The sequence below is a fragment of the Pagrus pagrus genome (genome assembly GCF_965226575.1).
Source record: "Pagrus pagrus genome assembly, chromosome: 2".
Taxonomy (NCBI): domain Eukaryota; kingdom Metazoa; phylum Chordata; class Actinopteri; order Spariformes; family Sparidae; genus Pagrus; species Pagrus pagrus.
In genome coordinates this window covers 11,825,135-11,851,839 of record NC_140186.1, presented here as the reverse complement: position 1 = coordinate 11,851,839, position 26,705 = coordinate 11,825,135, and the positions used below count along the sequence as shown (strand labels likewise).

Sequence of the window (26,705 nt, the reverse complement as noted above, 5' to 3'; positions counted from 1 at the left end):
GTGAGGACTGGAAAAGATTGGCCAGACGTGCTGACAGACAGTGTTGCAAAAGTCTTACTTGAGTAAAGGAGAAGATATTGTGCTAAAATATTACTTCTGCTAAAGTAAAAGTACACATTTAAATAGTGTTTGAGTAAAAGTATCTGATATTAAATTTACTCAAGGATCAAAAATAACTTTCCGGCAATAAATAAACTTTGAAAAAGTGTCAGACGTACAAATGAAATTAATACATAAATCAACTTATTAATTAATCATCTGGCCAATTATCGGATCTAATATTCAGCATTTTTCTGATTATCGTAAACTGTGTAATAATTAATTTGGCTTTGATATTGCAGGCAATCTGCAAAGTTACTAGTAACTTATCAGATAAATATATTTGTGTAAAAGCACAATATCTGCCTCTAAAATGTAGTCAACTCGAAGAATAAGGTTGCAGAAAATAAAAATCTTAAGCAAAGTAGAAATACCTCAAAATTGTACTTAAATGCAGTACTTGACTAAATGTACTTAGTTACATTCTATCACTGGCGTAGCAGCAGTGAAGTAACACACAGAAATAGTACAAAACCATTTTTAAGAATAAAAAATCACTTGGACAATAAAGTTTTCAGTGTAGAGTTTTTATTATATTATTATTACAATAATAATTATAGGAAAGCAAAAGGGTTGCATAGAAAATTCATACATCAAAAGTATTGCTCGGTTTACAAGCTCAGCTCTCTAACTTCAGAATTGTTTGGTATTTCCTTAACTTGTATGGTGTAAAATGTCTTAAATATTAAATACAGTTGAATATAAATTGTTCTCACACTGCCTTATTATGGCTTAAATGTATCATAAAAACATACAAAGACTTCCGTAGCTGAAGAAACAACAGAAATTAACACTAACTCTGTCAGAAATCTTCATTTCAAGATGTGAGCTTTAGTTGGTTTTGCCATTTTCATAAATAAACTTCTTCATGTTGTCGATGATCCAGTTGCTGAAGGCAGACACACGGGTGAATACTGACGGCTTCTTGTCTTTGATGCAGCCCTGAGGTCCGAAGCTGACGATGCCGTGCACCTCCCAGTTCGGAATCGCTCCAGGGGACGTGCAGGCAAGAGGACCTCCAGAGTCACCCTTTGGGAGAGCAGAAGAGAAAGTGGTGAACATTTGTCACTAGAAATCATCTCTGTGAAGGAACTTTACACATAAAGGTCAGTCTTTATCAAAAATGTGACAGAGTTTTCCCGAGGGGGGCAAATGTCAGCTCTATTGAATTTTTAAAACCTTCACTACAGTTCTGAAGGGTCTTTTCTAAATTTCTAATCTTCCCAGGCTCTGTTTGCATGATCGCTCATTACGGCAAACGAATAATCCTCTTTTTTTCCCATGTCCAATTATGCCTGAAAACCATGTAGCCATTTGCAATCAAGGCTGACTGACCACGAACAAAAACAGTTTACAGGGTGTTGCATAAAAGACAATCATGAGAGGCCTGAACACTTATGTAATGTGTGAGAAAACAACCGAGCACCATCCTCATCTAAAGGATATCAGTGTGTTCATCTGAAACATTTTAATTTTCTCTCAAAGAGTCTTCTCACCTGGCAGGCTGACTTCAGCTCATCTGGGGACTCGTATCCAGCACAGATCATGGAGGGCCTGAGGGTGTCCCACCAGTAAGCAGGTTGGCTGCAGGTATTGAAGTCGACGATGGGAAGTGCCGCCTGATTTAGCTTCTTCGATACTTGGGGAAACAAGTTACCTAAGATAGAAGTGACAAGTAAAAGTAAGAAGAAAGTAGTAAGTGGGTAATCTGATGATTTTAGATTGTGATTGCTCTCGAAGGTGTCCACAATCCAGTTTTCAGGTGAAGTGTAGAGATTGTGATATTCAATGTCGTCTTACTTCTGTTTCAAAACTTTACAAAACTTGACATTGACAGCATTGACCAGATCCGCACTATGTGAACAACCCGATGGCTACGCTGATTGGACAAATTACTTCACAGGAATGGAGAAATTCATAGACTATTTCAAGTTTAGATAGGTAAAATAGATATAATGATTCATTAAATAGGATTACGACTACAGTTCCAACACAGGAAATCGAAATTCATGATCACTTCTACCTTTCTCGTCTCCCCAGCCGGTGACGAAGCAAGGTGTCCCGGTATGCATCACATCCCCAGGTATGGGCAGGCAGATGGGGCTGATCTCCCTCGTCATTTTTACAGGCTTGGCCAAATGCACCAAGGCTATGTCATTGGTGATGTCACTGGAATCCTGTTCGTAGACGAACCCCTCGTGGGGGATGATGCCATCCACCATATAGCATTCCTCTGCTGAGGGAACGTCCATGGAGGAGTTCATATGGTGTTTCCCCAAACACATGCGCCAGTAGGAAGGTTTATTCAGTGGGCTGGAAAGCAGTTACAAGGTTGAAGGTAAAAGTTAGAACTTGTTCTACTATGTCCTTTGGCCATTGTGCAAGCTGGTAGGCATGATTAACTACTCAATTACTTATTTACATGTCTGGCAGTTATGGAGCAACAATAACATTCGTTTGGACTTTCTTCTGTAAATGTAAGTCCAATATTCACGCTGCTTTTAGCTCTGTTTTTGGTCTCTACCAACTCCTGAGGGAAATATCAGGTTCCTTAGCTGCTAGTTCTAAAATCTGCCTGTCTGTTGTTTGGTGGTGAGCAGGTCGTGTACTGTGGGTTTAAAATGCGTCGAAATCAGTGAGAATGAACCAGATTAGTCGAGTTACTGCTACAAAATTAGCTGAAATTCACTACATAATGAAGAGAGGAGCTGAGAGGAGATTCAGGTATTAATTTAGTTGGTTCATCACATTGACTGACCCCTTCCACACTCTTCCAAATTTGAACGAAATTTCAAGAAAACTGGCCAATTAAACGATAAATGAATGCTTGTTTACATCCAGTGCTGTTATGTGATCATCAGGAGTTGGTTCATTTAGATGATGGCCTAAATTCTCCGGTTGGAAGATCATTATATTCTGATTATATTACAGCTTCTTTAAAGAACTGTGAGCCTTTCAGATGGCGTGTGCTGTCGGCCTTTCTGTGTCGGTATCTTACAACATGAAGCAGTGAGCAGCAGTCAGGATCCATTCTTCGTGGATCAGAGAACCTCCACAACCGTGCATGTAAGGTATGGGAGACATCGGTGAGGCCTGGGGAAGAGAAATGCATTAAATCAGAATAAAACCTTTTTTCTCTGACTGTTAATGATGCACACAGAGAAACAGGTGTCGGCAGTACCTGCATGGAGACTTGCCAGGGCCAGGAGTGGGGGATCGCCTCTTCCCCGTTAACCACCCTCGTGGCAACTGTTTTGGGTTTAACTGCTGGGTTTCCGCAATTTGCTGGCCAGTCTGTGGAGAGAATATGTACAATTAACCATCTATAACTAGTGTGTCATTTATTATACCTGCATTTTAACAGGTAAAGTCAATGGAAGACTGGATTAAAACTTCAGTTTAAGGGCCCACTGCGGTTTATATCATCTGAGGAAGCTCCATTTTGAAAGTGGGACCCCACATCAGAGACGGGGCAGCTATGACTTTGACTACACTCACTGATAGTGATGTTGTCCCATGGGTTGGGAGGTGGAGGAGGTAAAGTGGGGAAAACAGTGAGATCAGTGGTCCAGTAACCACGGAACCCGCTCTGTTGATTGTCTTTGTTAGTCACAAAGCGCATGACGACTGAGTTGCCCATGATGGTGATTATTGGTGGAAGGCCAAAGCCGCAGAATCGACCTGAAAAACAGACAAGACCGGATCATTTTCTCACTACTGACAAAACTGAAATACTTACCAAAACAAAATAAACACAGGAGAATTTGAAGAACAATAACCAACCTTGCGATTCCATGTTTTGTCCATTGAAGAACTCCACGTAGTCCACACAGTCTCCTAACACGTTTACAGCCTGCAGCTCAAAGTGACTGAAGACGACGCTGACACTTTCTGCTGAGGGAATATTGATATGCCATGTGCACACAGACTGGGCTGGGTAGTCACCGGGCCACTTAGGAGAGATGATTTCACCCTGTTCCAAGCCGAAGTGTCCTCCACAAGTAACTGTGTGTGTGTGGGGAAGAGAGACAGGGGAACGAGAAAGAAGAAACAATGAGATACATCGGATTTGCTTGAAGGCTATTCCCTCCGTGTCCTGTCAGCTTCACTTTTCTCCTGTCTTACCCTCATTAGGATACACTGCCTTCCAGGTAGCAGTGAAGCCGGTGTCCACCACCTTGTCATTGGAGGAGAAGCTGATTTGAAGCTGGTCTCCACTGCTCACCAGGTCTCTAGGGGGTGCATGGCTGCAGTATGTGCCTGAGGAGAAGTGAACATGAAGGCTTACTCTTTGAAGGAACGTCTGTCCTAAAAGCTTGTGTAAAAAGTTTAAAGTATATTGACGTCTTTTTTGCTTTGTTGTTGCTTCTTTCTGTCCTATTTTTATATTGTGCTTGCACGACACATAAACATGTTTACATGACATTTATGGCTGAGACACAGGAGATCACAGAGCAGTAGAGAATGGGAAGGCTGCATTCTCATAATGTTTATGCAATTTTTCAACTATTTAGGCTTTTTTTCATTTAAGTACAGCCTGTTGGTCTTGTGTAACATTTCATGCATTTTGAGATTCATGTTGGCGACTGACTGGGCTGCATCTTATTTTATTGCTGACCTTTTTTCTATGTATAAGTATGTATATATATATATATATACACATATATATATATATATATATATATATATATATATATATATATTATTTTATAAATTTGGTATATCATGTTCTCTTATCGAGGTTTTTTTGGTTGACCCTTAAATACTGACATGAAGCATTGTATTTTAAGATATTAGATATAGATATTAGGCATTAATGACTGCTGCGTTTTAGTAGTCATTGACTAATCTCATAAAGCAGTCAAATAGACAATTAATTGCAGATTCATCATATTTTATACATCCAATAACAATGATCAATTCTGTCAAAAAGGCCTCAAATACAACCAGTTCAGGCTGTTTACAAATGAGCAGTGATCTGACTGGACGACGTACTGTAGATAATGTTTGGTTGTGGTTGTGATAGTCCACTAGTTGATTGTTCTGGGAGTCGCCTAGTAGATAGTTTTCCCCAATCTGAATAGAAGATGTTTTCAATACATCCTGTATTTTTCTAGTTTGTGCTTGTTGGCTGCTTGCTTTTTGGTTTCTTCCATAGATTTGCCTCCTGAGTTGATTGCCCTGATTTGAAACCCGTTGTTAGGATCAAAGTTAGGCCTTTTTTTGTTTTATTGTGAAAAAATATATGTGTATATAGTATATGTGAATAACTCAGCAAATGTACTATCAGCTAGAGAGAATAAGGAGGCAGATATTCACATACCTAGACTTCCTGTTTTGTCTGTGACGCTGACTTTGTCATTCAAGCACATCTGACTCTCTTCAAGGGAGAAACTGTCGAAATGGAGGTGGACCACTTTGCCGACAGGCACCTGGATGTTCCACTGGCATCTGGCATTGTTGCTGTAGCTGCCAGGGTAACCCATCGAGGACACCGTGCCTTCAGTGCCAAGCAAGTTCTTTGGCCCTCCACAGCCAGATGCTACACATGGAGAACAGAGGGTGAAAACAAGCAAGACATTCTTTGACCGTATTTAGGTTTGGAGCAAAGTGGGTCAGTTTAGACCAGCTGGATTCTTACTGTGCTCATTGTAGATGTCCCTGCGGATGACGTTTTCGATCCAGGGAATGTAGGCAGAGGAGCGGGTGAACACGGAGGGCTTCTTATCCATTATGCAACCGACAGGGCCAAAGCTGGTTATACCGTGAACTTCCCAAGGACTATCGGCAGCATCCTGGCACACCAGAGGACCACCTGAATCTCCCTGTCAAACATCAGAAACAACATCAGCAGTTAGATGTGTAAAATCATCACGCTGACAATCAGTCCTGTCCTCTTGTAGGACTTATTTTACCTGACAGACAGACTTGAGCTCATCAGGCAGGGTATAACCACAGCAGATCATGGAGGTCTTGACCTGGAACCACCAGTAGTCCATCCTCTTGCAGGTGTCGTATGGCACAACAGGCAGGGCCACTTGATTAAGGGCCTCTGCAACTTTAGCATTCATGGAATCACCTAAGAATCACAAAAAACAATTTTGATTGTTAAAAAGATCTTAACTTGTCACACTGAGGAGCATAAATACAGGATGTATTTACAGATTAAGTCCAGCAGAGGGCATGCAAACTATGCAATTTATGAGGAGTGAGTGTCTCCTGAAGTGGTGGATTATTGTATTATTTTAGTGTATAAAATAACTACTTCAAAGTAGTTAAAAAATGTGAGACTATCTGTGCACAAAACCCAGGAATTCAGAGATATTATTGCAAGATATGCTCCAAATATGATTATATGCATAGTGAATCTTTGGAAACTATTCAACTCCCAGCATGGGACCACTTTTATACCGCTATGGAGTTCACGTCATCCCAGAAACTGTAGAAATAAGATCATATTTGGACCATCTATGACACAAATAAGATCATCTGGTATCTTAATATATTATACATTCTCATGAAATACATTGAGGCCTGATATGGTGCATACTGTTCAGCTCCAGGGCCCGTTTGATTGACAGCTCATTTGAGCAGATCGGATGTAATATGCCCGCCCTAGAGCCCACAACAGTCAAGCAGTGACCCACTCTCTCTTCTTTCTCCTCTCTCATGAGCCACTTACATGTCAGCCTCTGGACAATTGATGCATCATGTAGCCAATGAGATTTCAAATCCAAAAATCTATAGTTTGATTCAATTTCTAAAGCCATACATTTGGAAATTATGCAAGTTTGTGTAGTTTTATTTCTTTTTGCTATTTAAACCCCTGTTACTCTCATGCAGGGGTAATTTGAGGTCACAAAAAGGCTTTTTTTTTGCCAGATGCCAAAATATTTCCTTAGAAAAACATGTGTTAAGTGTTCATTTTCAGTTGTATTGTTATCTAATTTGAACTTTGACCATGTAAGACGATATGATGTGGACCAATTGTGTTTTCCAGCTAATAGGGGCACTTACAGGTCATCTGCAGGCTAATTTTCAGGCAGATATCTGATCATAATATTCTGAATTCTGGCCCTTTTGATATATGAGTGTAAACATGCAGATGTGGACTTCATGTGCAGTACCGGTCTCATCTCCCCAGCCAGTGGCGTAGCACTTCTTGCCCCCAGGTAGCACTTCTTCCACTGAGGGAAGGCAGGCATACGAGATCTCAAAAGTGGGCGTCGCATCTCCGTCCAGCCTGACCAGAGCAATGTCAAACTCCACCGTGGGCACTGTGGGATACTTGAACCCCTCGTGGCGATAGATACCAGTCACACCGAAGCAGTGCTCACTCGACTCTGTGTAGGTCAGGTTGTGCTTGCCGACGCACATGCGCCAACGCTGCAGCTCATCAGCGTATCTGGGCAACAGATCAGCAGATGAATTAATAATAAGTCCTCACAGTTTACAGTAAACGCACAGAGATATATGTCAATTCAATTCAGTTCAATGGGCTTTATTTGCATGACATTTTGCATATGATTTATTTATTGATTGATTGACTGATTTATTGTTGCCAAAGCACAATCATGAAAACTATAATTATGAAAAATAAGGGAGGAAATTAACAAATACCATAAATAAATGTAGTGGGAAAAAATTGAAATACTCTACTTAGTAACATTCCATCACTGTGTATGTACTGTACATATATGTACACACACTTAAGCTACGTACATACACATAAACGTACTATTTTTTTTATCCACTTTTTTCTCTTTTCTTGTGGCAGGAAGTGGCATACTTCACAGAGGGCACCGCATATTCGTTCTTTTACCCTCAGAGCGAGGAGTAATTCCTCCCTGTCTGTCAAACTCTGGCAATCAGGTCAGTATTTTTCAAAATTTGTGAAGAATTCCTTCCTAAAGTTTGTGTAATTTTTACATTCTGTTAAAGCTGCTGTAAGCGATGCCGTTGTTTCAGCTAACTTCCTGTCCATTTTTCAGGTAGCTATCCTCCTCTGTACGTCACCACGTAAACATGCAGCGGTAATTGCCAGACATAGCAGCAAACAGCCGGATCCTGCACTCTGCTCCTTCATGAGCAGACTGGACTGTCTCCACTGAGTTTTCTGTCCTGATTGGATACAGTGGGCAGGGATATCATAAAATGTATTTTCTATTTTACTGCATGAACAGGAGGAGGAGAGACAACCAAACACTTTATTACTGTAGGATTACTGTAGGAGTATAGAGCTACTTACACTTATTTTGATAAAGATATATCACTTACAGCAGCTTTAAAAGTGTTATTCTGTTTCACTGTATTATTCAAGATGACAAGATATTTGAGCAGTGTCTGTTTTTCCTTTGCACCACACACAACATATTCACCACTGTGGCACACAACCTCATATACATTCTACTCACGCACACAGCAGAAAACTATACAGCAACAATCTCCTCAGTGCACCATCATCTCTCTTTCTAAAGGCCACTGAAGACCATTAGCCAGCAAGCTATCTCTAACAAGGCATTGCTCTTGCACTGTAATAAGCCTGAGGTAAGAGCACAGACACCAAACTGCCTGATGAGATTAAGCAAATGGGCTTCCAGGAAGTTTGAGAAAACTGTGGATGAAAGTGGCATTAAAAACCTACACTAGTGTATATATTTCTTAATTTGTCTTTGGACCTGTGCTGTACGTAGAGATCATTTACCTTATGAAGCAGTGGGCTGCTGTAAGTACCCAGTTCTTATGAATGAGAGTACCACCACAGGTATGGGAGAAGCTGGGTTCTGGACGGCTCTCTGGCCAGACCTGAAACAAACACACACCGACAAGCAGAGAAGAAGACATTAAAGACATTTGCATATTGATCATTAAATATGTAAGCAAATATCCTGCAGCAGTCAGTCAATCGGTGAATATGACAAAGAGAAGACAGAGGAGTGGGGAACAAATTACTCTCCGATATCATATAATAAATAAAAAATCCGCTCCAGCTCATGCCGATGGAAAGTCAGCTGAAGTTTCACAAAACACAAAATGTTCCGATCAGTGCCGTTCCGATTACATCGCGGTACACGCCAAGGCTGCCCCTTCAGCCCATTGCTCTTTGCCATTGCTATTGAGCCTCTTGCCATTAGTATCAGGAATCACCCTTCTATTGAGCCCATCCGGCTGGGTAATGTGGATCACCATATTTCCCTATATGCGGACGATGTTGTTCTCTTCATATCACAACCAGAGAAATCAGTTCCTGCTCTGTTGGACCTTATTAGAACATTTGGTGAAGTTTCGGGATACACAATTAATTGGCAGAAGAGTGAATTCATGTCACTGGGCGCTGATCTCAACGCTGAATTTTTGCATAATCTCCCGTTCAAAATTACAGACAGGCTGATCTTGGTGTAGTTTTGCCAAAAGACCCTAAACTCATTTTTAATCTGAACTTTCTTGATAAATGTTCGGATATATGGCAGCCATTTCTGGCTCACCTTGATAAATATAACACTGATCTTGACTAGCAAGGGAGTTCATAGAGTGCCACCCACCTTTATCGTCTCTGTTTAGTACTTGTGCTAAGATTCTAGTGTCAGTGATGCAGCAATGTACTTAATTATTGTTTTTAAATATGCCCTGTTTGTATTTTGTGTTCCATTTTGCTTGTTGTTTCTACTCTGTCTTTTTTTCTGTGTTTGTTTTCTGTAACTTGGCTTATACAAAAGTCTACTAAAAACACATTTAAAAAACCAAAAAACACAAAACATTTCTTCGCTTCAAAGCAAAACAGAATCAGGATCTCAGGGTTTACAGAGACTTGGATTACGAGCCGTGATGAGCCATTTTTATCCTTGTTGTTCTGGTTGTTTTTTTGAGTTTGAAAACAAGTCCCCATCTGCTTCAGTTGTTCAGGAGATTGCTGTTTTGCTGTGAAGCTCCAGAAATATTTTGTGGCATGAGGGTGAGGAGATCATGACAGAATTTAAACATTTGGGGTGAATTTGCCTTTTTAAAAACAAACAAACAAAAAATAAACAACCTGATATTTATTCTGTAAATTCTGACATAATTGGCTGTATCTTTGCATGAATTCTCTACATTCATTAGCGGACTCTCTCACCTGCATGGACACCTGCCAGGGCCAGGAGTTCGGAACGGCCGGCTCTCCGTTCACAATGCGTGACGTAACAGCAGGAGGAATGGCTGGTTTCCCACATGTATTTGGCCAGTCTAGAAAATGAGAAGAAAACCATTGTTATCCATCCTGTGTCTGGTTTTCTGTGCATGTATGAATGTGTTTGTGGTTTGTGTGTGTATAAACAAAGCTTGAATATACAGTATATATCTGCAGCTCACAGATAAGCCCGTTCAGTTAATGGCTCTGTTGTTCCAATTTTAATTTTTAATTTTTTACACTGCTGGCTACAGCGAACTATGTCACTCTGTTTTTGGCTTTTACTAATCTAATCTGCAGCAATGTATTCAGTGTATCTTCATGCAAACATAACACAATCCTAAAACAAACAATGGGTCCTGAACTGGACTTTCCAGCTCAGGCTCCTTGACATCCTAACATCACTACCCGTGAAGATATACATTTATTGTGGTCATCCAAGGAGTTGACATTAAATTGTTCCAGTCACTCTTGTCCCACATCCCTTCATTTCTCACACTTCTTTCCTTCCTTCCCCAACACATAGGGCACCTCTGGTCAGAGCCTGGCTGGGGGAAAAAAAACCGAGAGGCAGCAGAGTTCATCTATAAAACTCTATTTCAGCAATCGGCTCGGCGAGGAGCCTGGGCCACCTGGGGCTCATCGCTGGGTGAAGAATGAGGATCAGCGAGGAAGGAAAGTGAAGCACTGGGCCAGTTCACATCATGCTCTCACCTATCACCTTGTTTTACTGCGCATCTACTGTAGGCGCCGGAAGGTGGAGGTGGGTGTGAGGTGGGGGTATGAAGAAGGGGTGAGGATGGGAGGAAGCATTAATCAGATGAATATAAGGCAGAGCTCTGTGCAGCAATACTGCTCTGCTAACCCCAAGATGGTCTATAATAGGACTGGAGGGATAAGTAAGTGGAGATTGCAAATAAAATGACCCGAAATATCATGTGTAAGGTTAAATCATATATATGAAATACAATATTTCACATTTGGCACATGAAATACATAGAGTTACTGTACAAGTAGCCGCACTACAGTGAACTGTAGCTATGTGAAATCCAGAGCTCTGGCTATTATTTTTAAAGGTAAAGATTGTTGTTGGGATAGAGGGGTAGGATGAATGTTTTTCCATATTGGAAATGTCCGGTCACGTCTGTTTAAATTAACACCACTGACAACTACTCAGTAAAAATTGGAAATGGGATTGAGCTTTCAGTTTACATACTGGACCTTTATTATCAACAGGTCTGGTGACTATAGTATTTGTTTATTAATAAATGATTAGTTGAGTCCATAAAATGCCCCAAAAATAAAGAAAAATGCTTGTCACAATTGTCCAGAGCCCCAGCTCATGTATTAAAATGACCTGTTGCGTCCAAACAACAGGCCTAAATTCAAAGATACCAAGTTTAAAATAAAAACAGACAGAAAAAGCAGCAAACCCTCACATTTTAGAGGCTAAAATAACTATTGAATTGATTATTGAAATTGTTGACTGTCTCAGCACTTAATGTTGTACCTGCATTATTATTATTATTATTATTATTATAATTATTATAATTATTGGCCACTTGGGGGCAATGAAACATGCTGAAAACACAACGTTTCATTTATATTATTGCCTTTCAAAGTTGTGGTGCAAATGTGTAAAAAAAAAAAAAAAAAAGGCCTGGATTTCCACATCCAGTTGGCATGACCAACATTATCTGTCATTTGGATTACATTTGTTCGATACTCACGCTCCTGTAAGCTCTGATTTACTTTCCAAGGAAAATATCTGGTTCTACAGTTACATTCACCAGCAAGTTGCAAGTGTCTATCTGCTGTTTTGTGCTGTGCAGATATTCTACCGTTGATTTATCACAGATTTTATGCTGAAAACAGCTGCCTGCCTGTGTTTGGAAGTGAAGTTGATGAGAGGCAAATTGCAGGCAGGAAAATCAGGTGTTGATTCTCTCTGGGATCATCACTTTTGCGTTACACATCATCAGTTGTCAACATGAAAAATATAGAATAGTGCAGCTAAAGTTTACTTTCAATCCTGCAATGTAATGAAGGTTTTAGCAAACTGTGTCATGTTCATATAGATACTCCACCTATCGTGATGTTGTCCCATGGATTGGGCTTAACAGGCGGGTCAGTGGGAGCAGGCAGACTGTGGTTTGTCGTCCAGTAGGCCCTGAAGCCTTTGGACTCAGTAAACAAATCTGAATGGAAACGAATCACCAGCCTGTCCCCTCTTGTCTGGATGGGAGGAGGCAGCTTAGTCCCACAAAATGGACCTAAAATATATTGAAACAATTAATATAGTGACCCACAGGACGTACAAGTGCTAATGTAGATGAAGTAAAAATGTTCTAGACGATCATGAAAGTAGCCAGTCATGTAGTAGCTCCGCAAAAACAAACATACCGTGCTTTCCATTCAGTGCATTAGTCGAACTATTGATGTCGTACAGCATTATGTTATCATAGCATTTGGACGATATGAAATCTTTGGCTTCGAGGTCAAAGTGCGTGAAGTTCAGTGTGATTTTCTCCCCAGAAGGCGCAGCGATGTTCCACATGCACTCAGTGTTAGCCTTGTAGTTCATAGGCCAGTTCTGGGACATGATAACCCCGGTTTCCTCATGGGAAGAAAAGCCACAGCCTTGGATATCTGAAACAGAGATGACAACAACAGATATGTGATCATATTATAATTATATAAGATAATAATTAGATAAGTGTAGACGAGGTACAGTATCTGCCTGTGAGAAGAGAGAGTCTTGAGGAGTAACTCATTAATAGGTTTTCTTCATCAGATTTCAAAGGGAAAATTGAAGTAGAAACAGACAACTTTCCCCCCTTAACATTTCTATGTTGTATTATTGCTGTCGCAAAGACAAGTGGATAACTTTCCTTTGAAAACATAAGTTTATTCATTCCTTTATTCTATCATGGAGATGTGAAAGCAGATAGGAATGGTGCCAATCTGCCTGCCTGACTGGATCGCCAGTCAGCCCTCATTTTCTCAGGAGATTTCATGCCTGGTGCCAGACAAAACTGCATAGTGAAAGCGAGGTTTATAGGGAACCAATCTAAACGCAGATGGTGTCATTATTGTATAGCCATTACATTGTGCAATCAACATTTACTTCATAATGATATGTTAAAGCAAAAAAAAAAAAGAAAAGGTCTATTACCAGTGTCCTGAGGGACATTTCTGTGCAGCAGAAAGAAGTAAAGAGTGCAAATATCTTCGTGTAACATATAAAAACTGGTAAACAGTAAGGTGCAAATAAGAGCTGTATACACAACAGAAAAATAAAGAAGTTAACAGTAACGATCACAAAAGTAAAAAGGTTAGATGCAGAGCCAAAAAAATCCAAAATATATGCAGTGTCCATATATTAACGGTAAAGGTTTCAGATATGTATGAGAAAGTGGCATAAAACTGTGTACCACTATATTAATGTGAGGTACAGGACAGTGTTTATGGTTCATCCCATAACAAATACTGAAAAGACAAGAGAGAAGAAAAGAGAAGATGATTAGTTGCTCTTTTTCGTTGGCAAAAATTATGTCAGGTGCTCTTGGAAAACAGGAGAAAGGGTGATTACCAAGGCAGTCCAGGCACTCCAAAACAGAAAATATCAAGGAAGGACATATTGAAAAGCATTTGTTGTGGTGGCTAAATCATAAACAAAGCCAACATGTTTCAACCTTTAGGGTCTTCATCAGGGCTTGCTATAATTTCTACTTTTAATACGATGTGTCTTTTGTTAGACATTAGACTGACCAACTGTATCAGTCGCTGAAAATGAGCTGCACTTGGACCATCTACAAAGTGCAGGTAACATGATACATAATACGACATGCATTAAACCACTTTAAAAGTTCCTGAAATATTCTGTATAATTAGTACTTTTACTCTGATACACAAAAGCATTATTTGATAATTGTTATGTATTCTTATTTCAGTAAAAATCAGGGCCCTTAAGTGCTTTTTCCACCATTGCACGTGGGGTCTCACCTCATTTTCATGCCTGACAATCATGATAAAGAAAAAGATAAAGCAGTTTTATCTTGTCTTTTATGCTTCACACTGTACTCCGACCTGTGCTGAGCAGAGATCACACTGCCTATGCAATGACTTTGCCTTTTCTATAAATACGTGGCAGAGGAGTGAAATGTTTTATGGTTAGGTTTAATGAGGTGTTGAGCTGCTTCAGCAGATGTGAGTGTGTTCTGGTTTGTGTATGTGTGTTGTGTATGCGCGCGTGTGTGTGTCCTCAGTACCTGCGATATCCTCGGGGTACACAGCCTCCCAGCTGGCAGAGAAACCTCGGTCTGTGAGGCGACTGTCGGACTGGAAGGTGACAGATATTGTGTCACTGGCACTGACTATCACCGGGGGGATGAGGTAGCCACAGTGTGTGCCTGAGATTGAGGGAGAGGAAGGACAGGGGTAAAAGATGGAGGTAGACGAAGGGAGAAGAGCCAGGATTAGACGGATGGTTCAGAGAATGTAGCTAAACAGATAAGAGGGGTAAATACTGTAAGCACTGTTGGCTGTAAGTAAGTGTGTGCTAGTGTGAGGCTGAGTGTGTCGTGTGTGCTTGATGGATGGTGACGCTGACCAACAAATGAAGGTGACTTTACTGTCTGAGTGTGAATTCATCAGCTACTGAAAACAAAATGAGGTGGAAATGTATTTTTATATGTATTTTTATTGGGTTTTTTTCATGGCACAAATTATAATACATTGTCTTTTTTTTTAATTCTTAGAGGTTATTATCATCGTAGTTTCGCTGTGCCTCTCTCAGCACTAGAAAAGTCCAATATTCTCTTTGCCTTTAAGCCCTTATGAGGAAAAATATATCAGTCTCTTAGCTTCATGGTGCAACATATGGACCAGTAAGCCAAAACAATCAGCTGATTCTCAGCGGGATATACAGAACTAGCACCACAGCCCTTTCTCCTTACAGGCAGTCATTTGTTAGCTGTAGCTTAAAGCAACGCTGTGAAATGTTGCAAGAGCTTATATTGCTGTATGAGTGTTGTTCCTGGAACATCATAATTAAAGGGGCTCTCTGTAACAATTTGTAGCAGTTTATGTGTATCAGTCACTTTTTTACTGGTCATATGTGAGCAGGCTGTAACCTTCCCTTTCTCTCTCGGTTGCCTTTATGTTGTTAAATGCTGCCGGACTGTGAATTTCTTTGTGAAGCACTCGGGTCGGATTTTCCGCAACAGTCAAAAGGATGTGAATTTTATGCACGCTCTCGAGGGGCCTCATCACAGTGCCTCTCAACACTCGCTAACAGAGAGCAACAGTAGCTAGTTAGTCTATAAATGGAGTCTATTAACATAAACTAACAACCAGCTTCCAGCATTACAAAGAAGCTCCACACAGCCCCTTTAATGTTGCTCCTTTATTGCAATTAGATCAATCATGTTTTTGTAAGGTCGTAGCTTTATGACCAGAAAAAAGTTATTCACTCTAACACATGGTTAACGTGGTGAAAGGGTTTATTTCTAACCCAAACCATATTTTCTTAAACCTAACCAAACTGCAGAAAAGAGAAAAAGCGATTGAACTTAGTGTAAAAATATATATAAGTTAACCAACAGTGAACTGATGTGAGCCACAATGTACTTTACTGCTTATGAAGTTTTCAGTTGTGTAAGGAATATTGTGTTATATCTTCTTTTATAACTTACATAATCCAACTTTAAGGCTCTTTGAAACTCAAACCGTAGCTGCTTATTCTCATTTCTGCTTTTCATTTCTCGCTTCAAACACATACCCCACGAAATAACAGGACGCACCATTAACACACTCCTCCCATCACCTATCTGTGTGTGTTTCACAGAGAGCGTGTGCTTCTATCTCAGCGCTTTAGTCCTTGAGAACTCAGCAATAGATAAAGCGGTATCAGCCCGACTGCAGCCACTGAAGTGAATAATAATGAGATGTAATTTATAGTTTGCTGGGCTCTGAGCAAAGAAGATCCTAATCGACAGTTTTACAGCAGGGGACAGATACTGTGATAGTCATACAGTACTAGAGTCGTTAGTTGAACAACGTGCAGCAGTAACAAGCCAAAGTCCTCTTTTATATTGACAGGTTAATTTCAAGCCAATGGATATTAACTGGGTTGCTGCAGAATCCAAATTGCCATTCAGGCTACACGAGGACAGACGTGGCCCGAAAAACAGATATTTACAAGATTACATAAGATGCATTATGCAGAAATAGCACAAAACAAGTCAGTGTTTTTGATGTAAAAGAGTAAAAGATGAAGCCATGGCTCACCTAGTGTGCTGTACTTGTCTGAGATGATCAGTTTGTCCTCCTTGCACTGTCCAGTCTCTCCTGTGATGGCAATGTCAGTAATCTGAAATTTAACCAGGAATCCTTTGGCCACAACGATCTCCCAGGAGTTATTTGCGTGAGCAGGATATGAATTTGGGAAACCCTCAGACTGGATCACTCCTTTACGCCCTAGAGGAAGTAATGTTGAAAAGAATATTTGATCATATTCACACTTCATTTTGTAAGTTGTCTTAAGAGGAAGGAAACCTGGATCAATAGCCAGGTTTTCTGTGTGAGTTAATCCTCTTTCTTTTGTTTTTAAATTGATGAGGAACAGCCCGCTTTGATAGAAAACAGCCCCATGAACAGGTTCATTATGCAGTACCTTAATTGGCCACTGGAGAGCAAAGGTCTGACTGCCAATAGCTTAAACACAGTGATGAATAGATAAACCTCAAGGGGGATCTCCCCTCTCCTACACAAAGAGCTGCTTGCATTCATCCTCAGCTGTCACTTTGTAAGAGCAGTGTTTGTGCAGGGAAAAGTGCACATGGAGGCACAATATTTGGCCAGCAGATGACCCTCACAGACCATGTGAGCACATACAGTAGATAATGATATTGTAGTTTGTGCATCAGCATTAACTTTCAAGAGATAACTGATTACCGTTAATAATAAAAAATCTCTGAAGTCAGTTAAAAACAAGGCCGTAATGGACGATTTTCTAAGAGAACTGTTCAGCCACATCGAGGTTGACGTTGTCATTTGGTTATCAAATATGCTGAAGACAGTCCAGAGAAATGCGCAGAGCCAATATTTAGAAGCAGTGCCTTCAAATATGCTGTTAGGACTTCTGTAAGGTTGTGATGTCACAACTATACAGCCATGGCCCCAGAAAAATAATCAATTTGTTCTACATTAAAGAGTCACACATTTGTATTTGCCTGGCGTGTAATTTGGCACGAAAGAATGATTTTAGCACAGCTGCTCTGTTGTTGTTAGTGGTGCTGGCTCAGGTGTGTGTGAGCTGACCAATCAGAGGAGACCTGGTATCCTTAAAGAGACAGGAGCTGAAACAGAGCATTTCAGACAGAGGGGGAATACAGAGCTGCAGCACTGCACAGTATGAGAAAAACTGTTGTGTTTTTTGAGCATTTAAACATTAAAACCTATTCTAGCAGTCATCCAAAATAAAAGTATGAACCTAAAAATGAGCCTAATATTGGACCTTTAAGCAAACAAGAAACAGTGAAACAGAAAGGTAGATTTGGAGAGGATACTTACCAGAAGTTGTGGGGGTTGGTTTTGTTGTCGGAGTGGGCTTTACTGGTGTTGTTGAAGGTTTGGATGTTGTTGCGGGTGGAGGAACAGTTGGGAGGCTGGACTTGGTGTAAGTTGCTTTGAATCCTTTAGAAGTCAAACTGCCGTCCGTTTTGAAGCGGACCACCATTGTGTTGCCACTGGAAACAACTGGCTTTGGCATTGTGCCTCCACAGAATTTACCTTTAATGGGTCATAGTCAGTGTTAAAAAGTGATGAATAATGTCGGAGGACTGTGCAACAACAGCAACATCTTCATGTTTTAGTTTAGATGATTGACAATTTATCAAATTTACTTTAACTATGGAGTCTATGCAGACATACTTAGATCCATTAAGTTCAAAAGAGACTCCAGAGTCTCTCTCCATTGTACAACTTCTCCAACTTTTAATTGAGCTCATCTTTTATTCATGGTGCAAATTCTTCTTCCTCTTGTATCCCTCACTGCATATACTAGAAACATGTCTAATGTCATGCTTACCTATTGAAGAAGAGCCAGGCTTGGCACCGTCATAGACCTGAACATAGTCTCCACAGACCTCAGGGACCAGGTCAAAGGAAGTAAATGTCAGCCGAACCTTCTCGCCTTCAGGCACCGTGATTCTCCACTGATCCGACATAGACATAAAGTACAAACAGACACACGGCAATCATTTGTACCTGCATCGCCAAATAATTTCCCCAAATAATTTTCCTTGTTATGCACAGCCCATTTTAAAGACAGCAAATGGCAACAGTTGATTCTGCAGAAACTGCATTTTGACACACTTTAATTGATACCTAAATGTATCACTGATTCAGCTCTTGTTTGGACAGGTGCTGACCTGTAATACTAAACCACAGCGAGATGAAATCATGATGACAGCCAAATAACACCATCTGACTCCACATCCACACCCAGCGTGCAAGCCCTGACATCAAAACTGACTCAAATTAAATGAGATGCATTAATCACAGATCAAGACCACAAATGCTGTCAGTGTGATCATAGCTGATGGATTTACATCGAGATGCTAATCTGTAATCTTTAACTTTGTTTAGAACCATATGCTAATCAATACTAACACGCTGTGTACCACTACAGTAAATGTAATATGGTATGGTATAATATCCAGGACATCTTCCTATTAGTGAGTTGCAGTTAATTTGCACAATTCACAATTAAATTCTTCTTAAAACTGAATAAACCTCTATAACTTATGTTTCTCTCTCTGAACCGATCCGCTTTTGAAATCAGTAGATTTAATTGGCATGGATTTACATAATAAGTCGCAGCAGCTTTAAAACTAAATTCAGCTAACCAATGAATCTTATTGAAGACATCATCTGCATCTTAACAAAGGTTAGCCCTTAAATAACATTACAGACACAAAAATGCAACCTGTGACCACTAAGAGTATACAACAGTCAAGTAGTCTAGGTTATTTAACCTTATGTTTCCACATTGTAAAGTACACTGATTTCCTGATTTAGCTCATTTTAATTTAGCTGAATCAATTGTATTAGTGCTAATATTGGATTTTATTTAGCTGTAACTGCCAGCAATAGTGGCTTGACATGATAGTCATCTAACGGTAATATTCAGGGAAGTCAGCTAGCTAGGCCTACTGCTGACGTTTGTTTTCCAATAAATGCCTCTAACCATCAGTTGTTGTTTTCACTTTAGTTTTTGCCTGTTTTGACAGATTTTTTTGACCAGGAGCTGAAACTGAAATCAACGTACAACACTAAAGTTATTATGGCAAACATTTTAGCAAACAGTCTCCTTAGCATAAGAACAACATTAACATTTTGAGATGTGTTTCCGGTGACTTTCACTCCCCCTTTATCTCTTTTTTGGACTCAACCAAGGTGAGAGGGAAATGTCTGGCTTCTAGCTGCTAAATGCTAGATTGTTTGTTACTGTCTGCCATTTGGTGCCGGACAAGTAGCTAGTGTACATCGGGTTAATCAGAGCTTAAATTAAAGGATTCTCAGTTATAAAACAGCTGTGTCTGGAAAAATGCTTATGTGAGCAACGAGAAGGAGCTAAAATAGTAAAGCTGCGGCCTGTAAAACCAAAACAATGAGCTGAAAGAGGCTCAAATGCGCATTAAGTTATAGGGGAACTGCAGAGAAGGGTGATAATTCTCTACAGGTTTGTCATCGACCCCGTTGTAATATAACCACATCAATTATAGCAAAAATGCAAAAATACTGTAGTTTATTAGGTAAAAAAGAACAACTGATCCTAGTAAAGTTTATTCCAAGTTAAATATTTATTTCCAGTCTGTCGCAGAGTGCACACTGTGTAATATCGTGTACTACAACCTAACATCCTCAGATAAAGGTCAGCAGTGCCTCTTCAGATGTAAAAAACCTCAGTGTAAGTGAATGTTACCATGTAGCTGTCATATTGGAGCTTTTATTGTGTGTCCTCTCCTGTGTGAGTGGCCGTACCTGGTACAGTGCTCCATTTGGGTAGTTCTGCTCAGGGAAGCCGGGGGTCATCATATCCCCCTGGTCACCTTGGAGAGAGCCACCAGCTCCGGCTATTTCTGGCAGCAGAGATGGAGGGAGGGTATTCATACATACACCTCAAGGATACTCGCAATACACCCCTCCAGCCCCACCCACCCCCTTTTCATTCCCCTTCCCTGCCCCTCTCTTCATTCCACACCCATTGCTGCAACATTTACTTTCTAGGTCAATCATACACTGTACGACAGACACCCAACATTATTCCAGAGTCAAGGCAATTTCTTTCTGAAATGGATTCCCGCTCATCTTCTTACCTGGTGCGAGCTCTGGAGACACAGCTTTGTAATGAGCCTTGAATCCTTTGTCTGTTTTTCTGTCATTGGAGATGAAGTGCACCGTCAGGTGGTTTGTAAGTGACACCAACGGCCTCGGCTTGACGTAGCCACAGTATTTACCTACAAAACCACAAAATGATGATCATTTACAATAAAAAAGAAGGGTTAACCGTTATAACAGAATATCACATAAAGATTACACAGAGACACGAAAGTGATGAAAACGACGACAGAGACATGCAAAGTAACTGCAAAGAGACACAAAACGACATTGATGCAAATGACCACAATGTGACAGAAGACAACCACAGTGATCTAATAAAACAAATATAAAGAGACACAATGTGACCACAAACAGATAAAAACAACTAAAAAGAGATGCAAAATGACCACAAATAGGTGCAAAACAACTACAAAGAGACACAGAATAACCACAAGATGATGGAAAATTACCACAAAGTGACGCAAGACAATCACAATGACGCAGAAAACAACTACAGAGGACCACAAAAATGATGCTCGCAACCACATAATGATGCATTCAACTACAAAGTGATCCCAAAACATTTAGTTTCTTTCAGTCTGGGTGTCTTGCTCCTGAAAGAAAGGTAGGGCATAGTGTAGACTATGACAAATAGATATCTACTGATATTATCTCATATAAGACTCTTTAAAGTTGCTCATTTGGCATCCATTAATACACCGAATAAATATTGTAACTATTAATGATGTAAAATGTATTTCTGCCAAACACCAGGACTTTGACTTTGAGTCTTCACACATTTTTTAATCATTCAACAAATATGCCCCTATTATTTGAATCTGTGACCCAGTCTGTCCCGCCTGTGGGTTTATTTGCCTCTAATTAACTTTGAGAGAACAGAAATCAAAGATGTCTGTGAACCAAGCACACCGCTTTCAACTCTGCAGCCTGGTTGGAAAACTAGCGGTGGAGTGTGTGTGACTGTGAGTAAAGCAGTGTGCAGCGGACCAGCAGGATTGTGTGGCTCACTGGCTGAGTCTGCCCATGGATGGATGGACTGATTCGGGCATGACATCAAAGCTGACACTGCGGGCTGAAAGAGCTGGTGTATCTATCTTCATGTAAGTCTGTCTGTCTATGTATGTATCTCACCAGGAAACATTCAGACTCAACCCTTTCTTTACTAACTACATTTCTTTACCGATGGTTCCCAGAGAGTCTTGCAGTGTGACGAAGTCTCCCGTGCAGGACCGCGTGTCCTCCAGAGCAAAGTCATCAAACCACACATGGATCACCTGCAACAGAAACATGCAGAGGTATTTCATCTTGCTTTTTTCAATCTAAGAAGTTGATAGGAGAGACGGGCTGCTGACAGGGAAGGCAAGAGGGGCTCAGTGTGAAATATGACCGCATGATGCATGTGTACCCGCAACCAGGCACATGTTAAGTGTGTGCCCCTGTCTGTATGTTTATGTGTGTTTAAAGATAGAAAAGTGAAGATAGAGACAAAAAAAAAAGAGCCATAGCATCAGGCATTCAGGAAGGCAGCCATGCTAACAGAGAAAGAAGCATCAAGGATTGTGTTTCCTCCTGTGGGTGTGGGGAGGAGAGCTGAGGAGAATGAAGGAGACAAGGCAGCCATCTGTCCAAGACGCTGCCACTGCATTCATTCCAGCTGTCCTCCACTGCTTGGCCTCACATAAGACATGGACTTGACAAACTGATTAGACATCAGGCACAAACACTATAAAAGACTCTGTCTGATGTGGAGACAAGAGTGAATTGTTTTGATCAGCATTGTCCTGTAAATTAGATGATGTTGGAGATGGGTTTTCGAGAGGAGAATTATTTTCTGCCATCGCAGAATAATCTCATGTCTGTAGAATACAATGATTATTTTGTGCCTGATAGATACAAAATCATAAAAATCTATTTCTAAACACTGTATTGCTCACCTCACCAAAAGGACAAAGGCTTTTGTCTAGAATCTTGATTATGCACACTGCTGGTCAATCTTAGAGGATTACAGCTATTAAAAGATTACAGAATCTGCATCTCGCTGCTATAACACTGTCTGACTCACAATGGATGGTTTAAACGAAAACGGATCAAAAATCGATGCAGGAGAACCAGACATGTTGTCCTCTTCATTCCACTCATTTGTCTTCCTTCAAAAGGTCAAAACCTTGTGCCTACATTACCCACAATGCAACCCGATTGCTAATGTAGCACATATCCCTGGGACTGTAGCTCTACATAATTCACTGATTGAGATTCGGAGGAGCAGTGATGCTGATCCATGTCACCTTGTCAGGGTCCACAGTGATGTGCCAGGTGCAGGTCTTGCCGTCCTCGTAGCTGTTGGGATAGTTCCAGCTGGTGAAGGTGCCTGACTCTTGAGACAGCTGCTGGGGACCACCACATCCCGAATCTTCCCCTGGAACTGTGAGACAAAAGAGGGCACTTGTGTTATATCTTCTTCTTTTTAACAGCTTCTACCTTGCATGGACTAAAAAATGGTGCCACCGATGGAGGAAAAAAGCCTCTTCATTGCCCTCCCCTGAAACAAGTCTAATTGTGTGTTCCAGCGGGAGCACAAGGTTTTGAGGTATATTAAGTTATAACTTTGACCTGCTGTGCGCGCTAGACGAAAAAACCAAGGGATCACCAAAGTCTGTAGGATTCATCCTCTGGGGACCTTGCATATTTGTAATTTCATAGCAATCCATCCAATAGTTGTTGAGATTGTTCAGTCTGAAACAAAGTGGTGGACCATAACTTGTAGTGCTTATGTGTTATTGTGCCAAAACTGGCACCACAGATTAAAAGGGGGAATATTTATCAGCAAATTCAAATGTCTAAGAAACACTGTATGGTTTCTGCAGTGAAAAAATTAAAATCAATGGAGATGCCTTGGCAACAGCATTGATTATCATCCACAGTTGCAGCATGTTTCCCCTGTGGCCAGGGCGTCTTCTGTTCAGGAGTCTGGAGCACAGCTGTGTTTAACGACAAAAAACTGGAGCATATTCTGTCATTCAGGCAGAACATAGCTGTCAACATTATCACACTGCTGTTCTGTTATGTAAAACAAGCCAGGGCAGTGATCCTTTTAATGCCTTTCATAAAGATAGACTGTGTTTTTCTTTTTGTTCCAATGACCAAGATCCAACGCTGAAACAGAGCATGAATTGATAATACAGAGCAACAGAGTGGATTTGCTTAAAGCAAATAGGTTCCGCTGATATTCATTTAATCACTTTACTCCTCTCATGCAAACCCAAACAATTCCCCATTTCCATTTTTAAAGACAGGCAGCAGGAATTTGTTTTTCCTGCGTAAGACTAGAATAAAGATCTGTTTTTTTTAAATGAAAAAGTATTTTAATTCCTTCAGGATAGTAAGAGACGATTGGAGGATAGGAAAGTAAATCTCTTCGAGAAAATGTCAACAATCTGTTTTCCCTAAGATATTGACATGTTTTAATTCAGCAAAAGGCAGCAGGTTTCTGCAAAACCCTATTACGTTCACACGTGTCATAGGCCTACGTGCCATATTGACAACACGTGTCATATCACGTTCACATTACGTGTTTATGACCTGTCATTTGTATCTGCAGGTGGAGAGGATGGCGGTGGATTTACAGACGAGAAGCAACCCAATTGCAAGATTAAATGTTGGCAAAGTAGGTTTCTGCAAAACCCCAGATAAGTTAAACCTTTCTGTTTCTTTATGTTACTTTAGGTCTGTTTATCTCTTGTTACAACACTGCTCATACTCGGGTAAGGTTTGGGCACAAAAAACACTAATAATGTCATCACAACTTAAAATACAAAATTGAACCTGAACATATATACCTGCAAATTGTATTCTCACGATTAGGTTGCAAAACCCAGTTCTCACATTTGCTTCAATCTTGCCGGTGGTAAATTGAGCTGAATGCTAACGCTAGCATGCTCTCAATGACAATACTTACGTGCTAATGTTAACCAGCTAAACTGCTTATACCATGTTCCCCATCTTAGTTCAGCATGTTATAAAAACTGTTTCTGATTTCCTATGCTATTTACATTTGATCTTCCAAACGATCAGATCATCATTTGCCACCCGGTCAAGTCAGGATAAATCACCAACTGCAGCCAATACAGTCGACAGTGAAAAACCACTGACAATAAAATTCATCATCTGTCAGCAGGGACTGCAGGTCCAATCTGACAAGATGCTTCTCAGTGTAGCTCAGTCACTGATGTGTGGCCTCAGGAAGCTCTCACTTTAGATTTTCTGTTGACATTCTTCACTGCTTGTCTTGTTGTATTTCCCCACAGCTACTGAAATGTTGACTACACAGAGTTTCTGGATACAGGAGCACGAATGAGGCACTAAAACCTTCAATAGTAGAAAACTTTTAATTCTATTTTGTCTTGAATAATGTTTAAAATTAAGATACCGTCATATAAATGTAATTTAACTGTGTTGTTGAGGATTAATGTGCTGCTGGGTTTAATTTTGTCTTATCTGAGAAGAACAATATAACTCATCATGAGCAAATACACTTAAGACACACTTACCTACTACCTCAGTTGAAGAGTCATTTTTTTCAATGACATAGACGACTGCAAGGCCGATGCAGACACCCGTCATGGCCACGAAGAGAAATATCAGACACTTTTCCAGGGTGCTCAAACCCTTGGACCGATGGTGGCCCTTCTCGAAATCGAATTTCTCCATTTTCACCATGGTGGGAGAGGGTGCACCAAACTGAGCACCGTCCAACAACTCACCAACTTATTAGCATGAACACAAGGAGGTGTATCTTGACTGTGACGGCCCAGATGAACCTTGAGCTTCCTCAGGAGGGGTATTTGAGCATGGCAGCCTGAGAGGGCTGGATGACACTGAGTCATAAATCATACCGTATCACAACGCCGAGTTAATGAGTATTGATAGTGTCCAAATCAAGAGGTCATCAGGATATCTTTCAAGGGAACTGACTGAAATTAAGGGTAAAGGCAAATGTCTCACCTGTTTGAGATGTTCAGTGTGGTTATTACTCAAGAATCTTCTATGTGATAAGATCTAATTATTAACTTTATAATTCAGTCATCCGCTTCTCTGACTTAACCTTTCAGTTTTTCCAGGGTGAAGAGACATAAGTCAATGGGGTCAGATGGAACAATTATGCAACAATACAGTATTTTAAGGCTCAATTTGTGTTTTTGTTAATCACCCTCACATGTGTGTGGAAATAAAGTGCTTTTATTCACTGTGCTCATCACACATCCTCCAGGAAATGTGGTTATATGTCATCAATTTGATAGCATCCATTTAAAGGTGCAATATGTAAGGATTGGCCACCTGTCGAATTCATACTCAAACAAATAGGAGGCAGCATGTAACCCGAGTAACCGCTAACTGCTAGCTGGTGTTATAATAACCACCCTCACCAACTGCCTTACAGACATAAAAGCCTGGATGAACCACAACTTCCTCAAACTCAACAGCAATAAAACTGAAATCATAATCTTTGGCCCAAAATCCACCCTCCCCACCTCCCAGAACTTCTCACTCTGCATCGATGGCCACTCTGTCACTCCCTCCCCCCTGGTCAGAAACCTTGGCATCTACATGGACCCCACACTCTCCTTCAAGTCAGACATCCTTCTTCCACCTCCGGAACATAGCACGCCTCCGACCCACCCTCTCCTTCCCGGCCGCCGAAACACTAATTCATGCATTCATCACCTCCAGACTCGACTACTGCAATAGCATCCTGTATGGTCTCCCCTCCTCTGATCTTCAAAAGCTGCAATATGTTCAAAACACCGCTGCCCGACTGCTCGCCCGCTCCCACTCCAGAGAACACATCACGCCTATCCTCCATCAACTTCACTGGCTTCCCGTAAAACAACACATACATTTCAAGATCCTCCTAATCACCTACAAAGCCCTAAACAATCTTGCCCCTTCATACCTGACAGATCTCCTCCATCGCCACATTCCCCCTCGCCGACTACGCTCTGCAGATGCAAACACCCTCACCCCCATCACCAGG

At 40.7% G+C, this 26,705-nt stretch overlaps 1 protein-coding gene across 1 annotated transcript; it reads right to left on the bottom strand.

Moving 5' to 3' along the window:
* Positions 1-686: 686 nt before the first annotated feature.
* LOC311273158 (ovochymase-2) lies at positions 687-25,294 on the bottom strand (the record flags this gene model as incomplete). The annotated part of the gene is made up of 24 exons (XM_084380068.1): positions 687-1,128; positions 1,596-1,756; positions 2,123-2,412; positions 3,098-3,192; positions 3,281-3,393; positions 3,598-3,780; positions 3,883-4,104; positions 4,225-4,359; positions 5,423-5,641; positions 5,741-5,924; positions 6,015-6,178; positions 7,227-7,504; positions 8,804-8,904; positions 10,211-10,320; positions 12,352-12,537; positions 12,668-12,913; positions 14,536-14,676; positions 16,556-16,744; positions 18,357-18,483; positions 20,315-20,412; positions 20,650-20,790; positions 21,855-21,948; positions 22,960-23,096; positions 25,222-25,294. 24 exons carry the CDS (start codon positions 25,292-25,294, stop codon positions 931-933), a joined length of 3,885 nt encoding a protein of 1,294 aa, XP_084236194.1. The 3' UTR covers positions 687-930.
* Between the last annotated feature and the right edge of the window lie 1,411 nt (positions 25,295-26,705).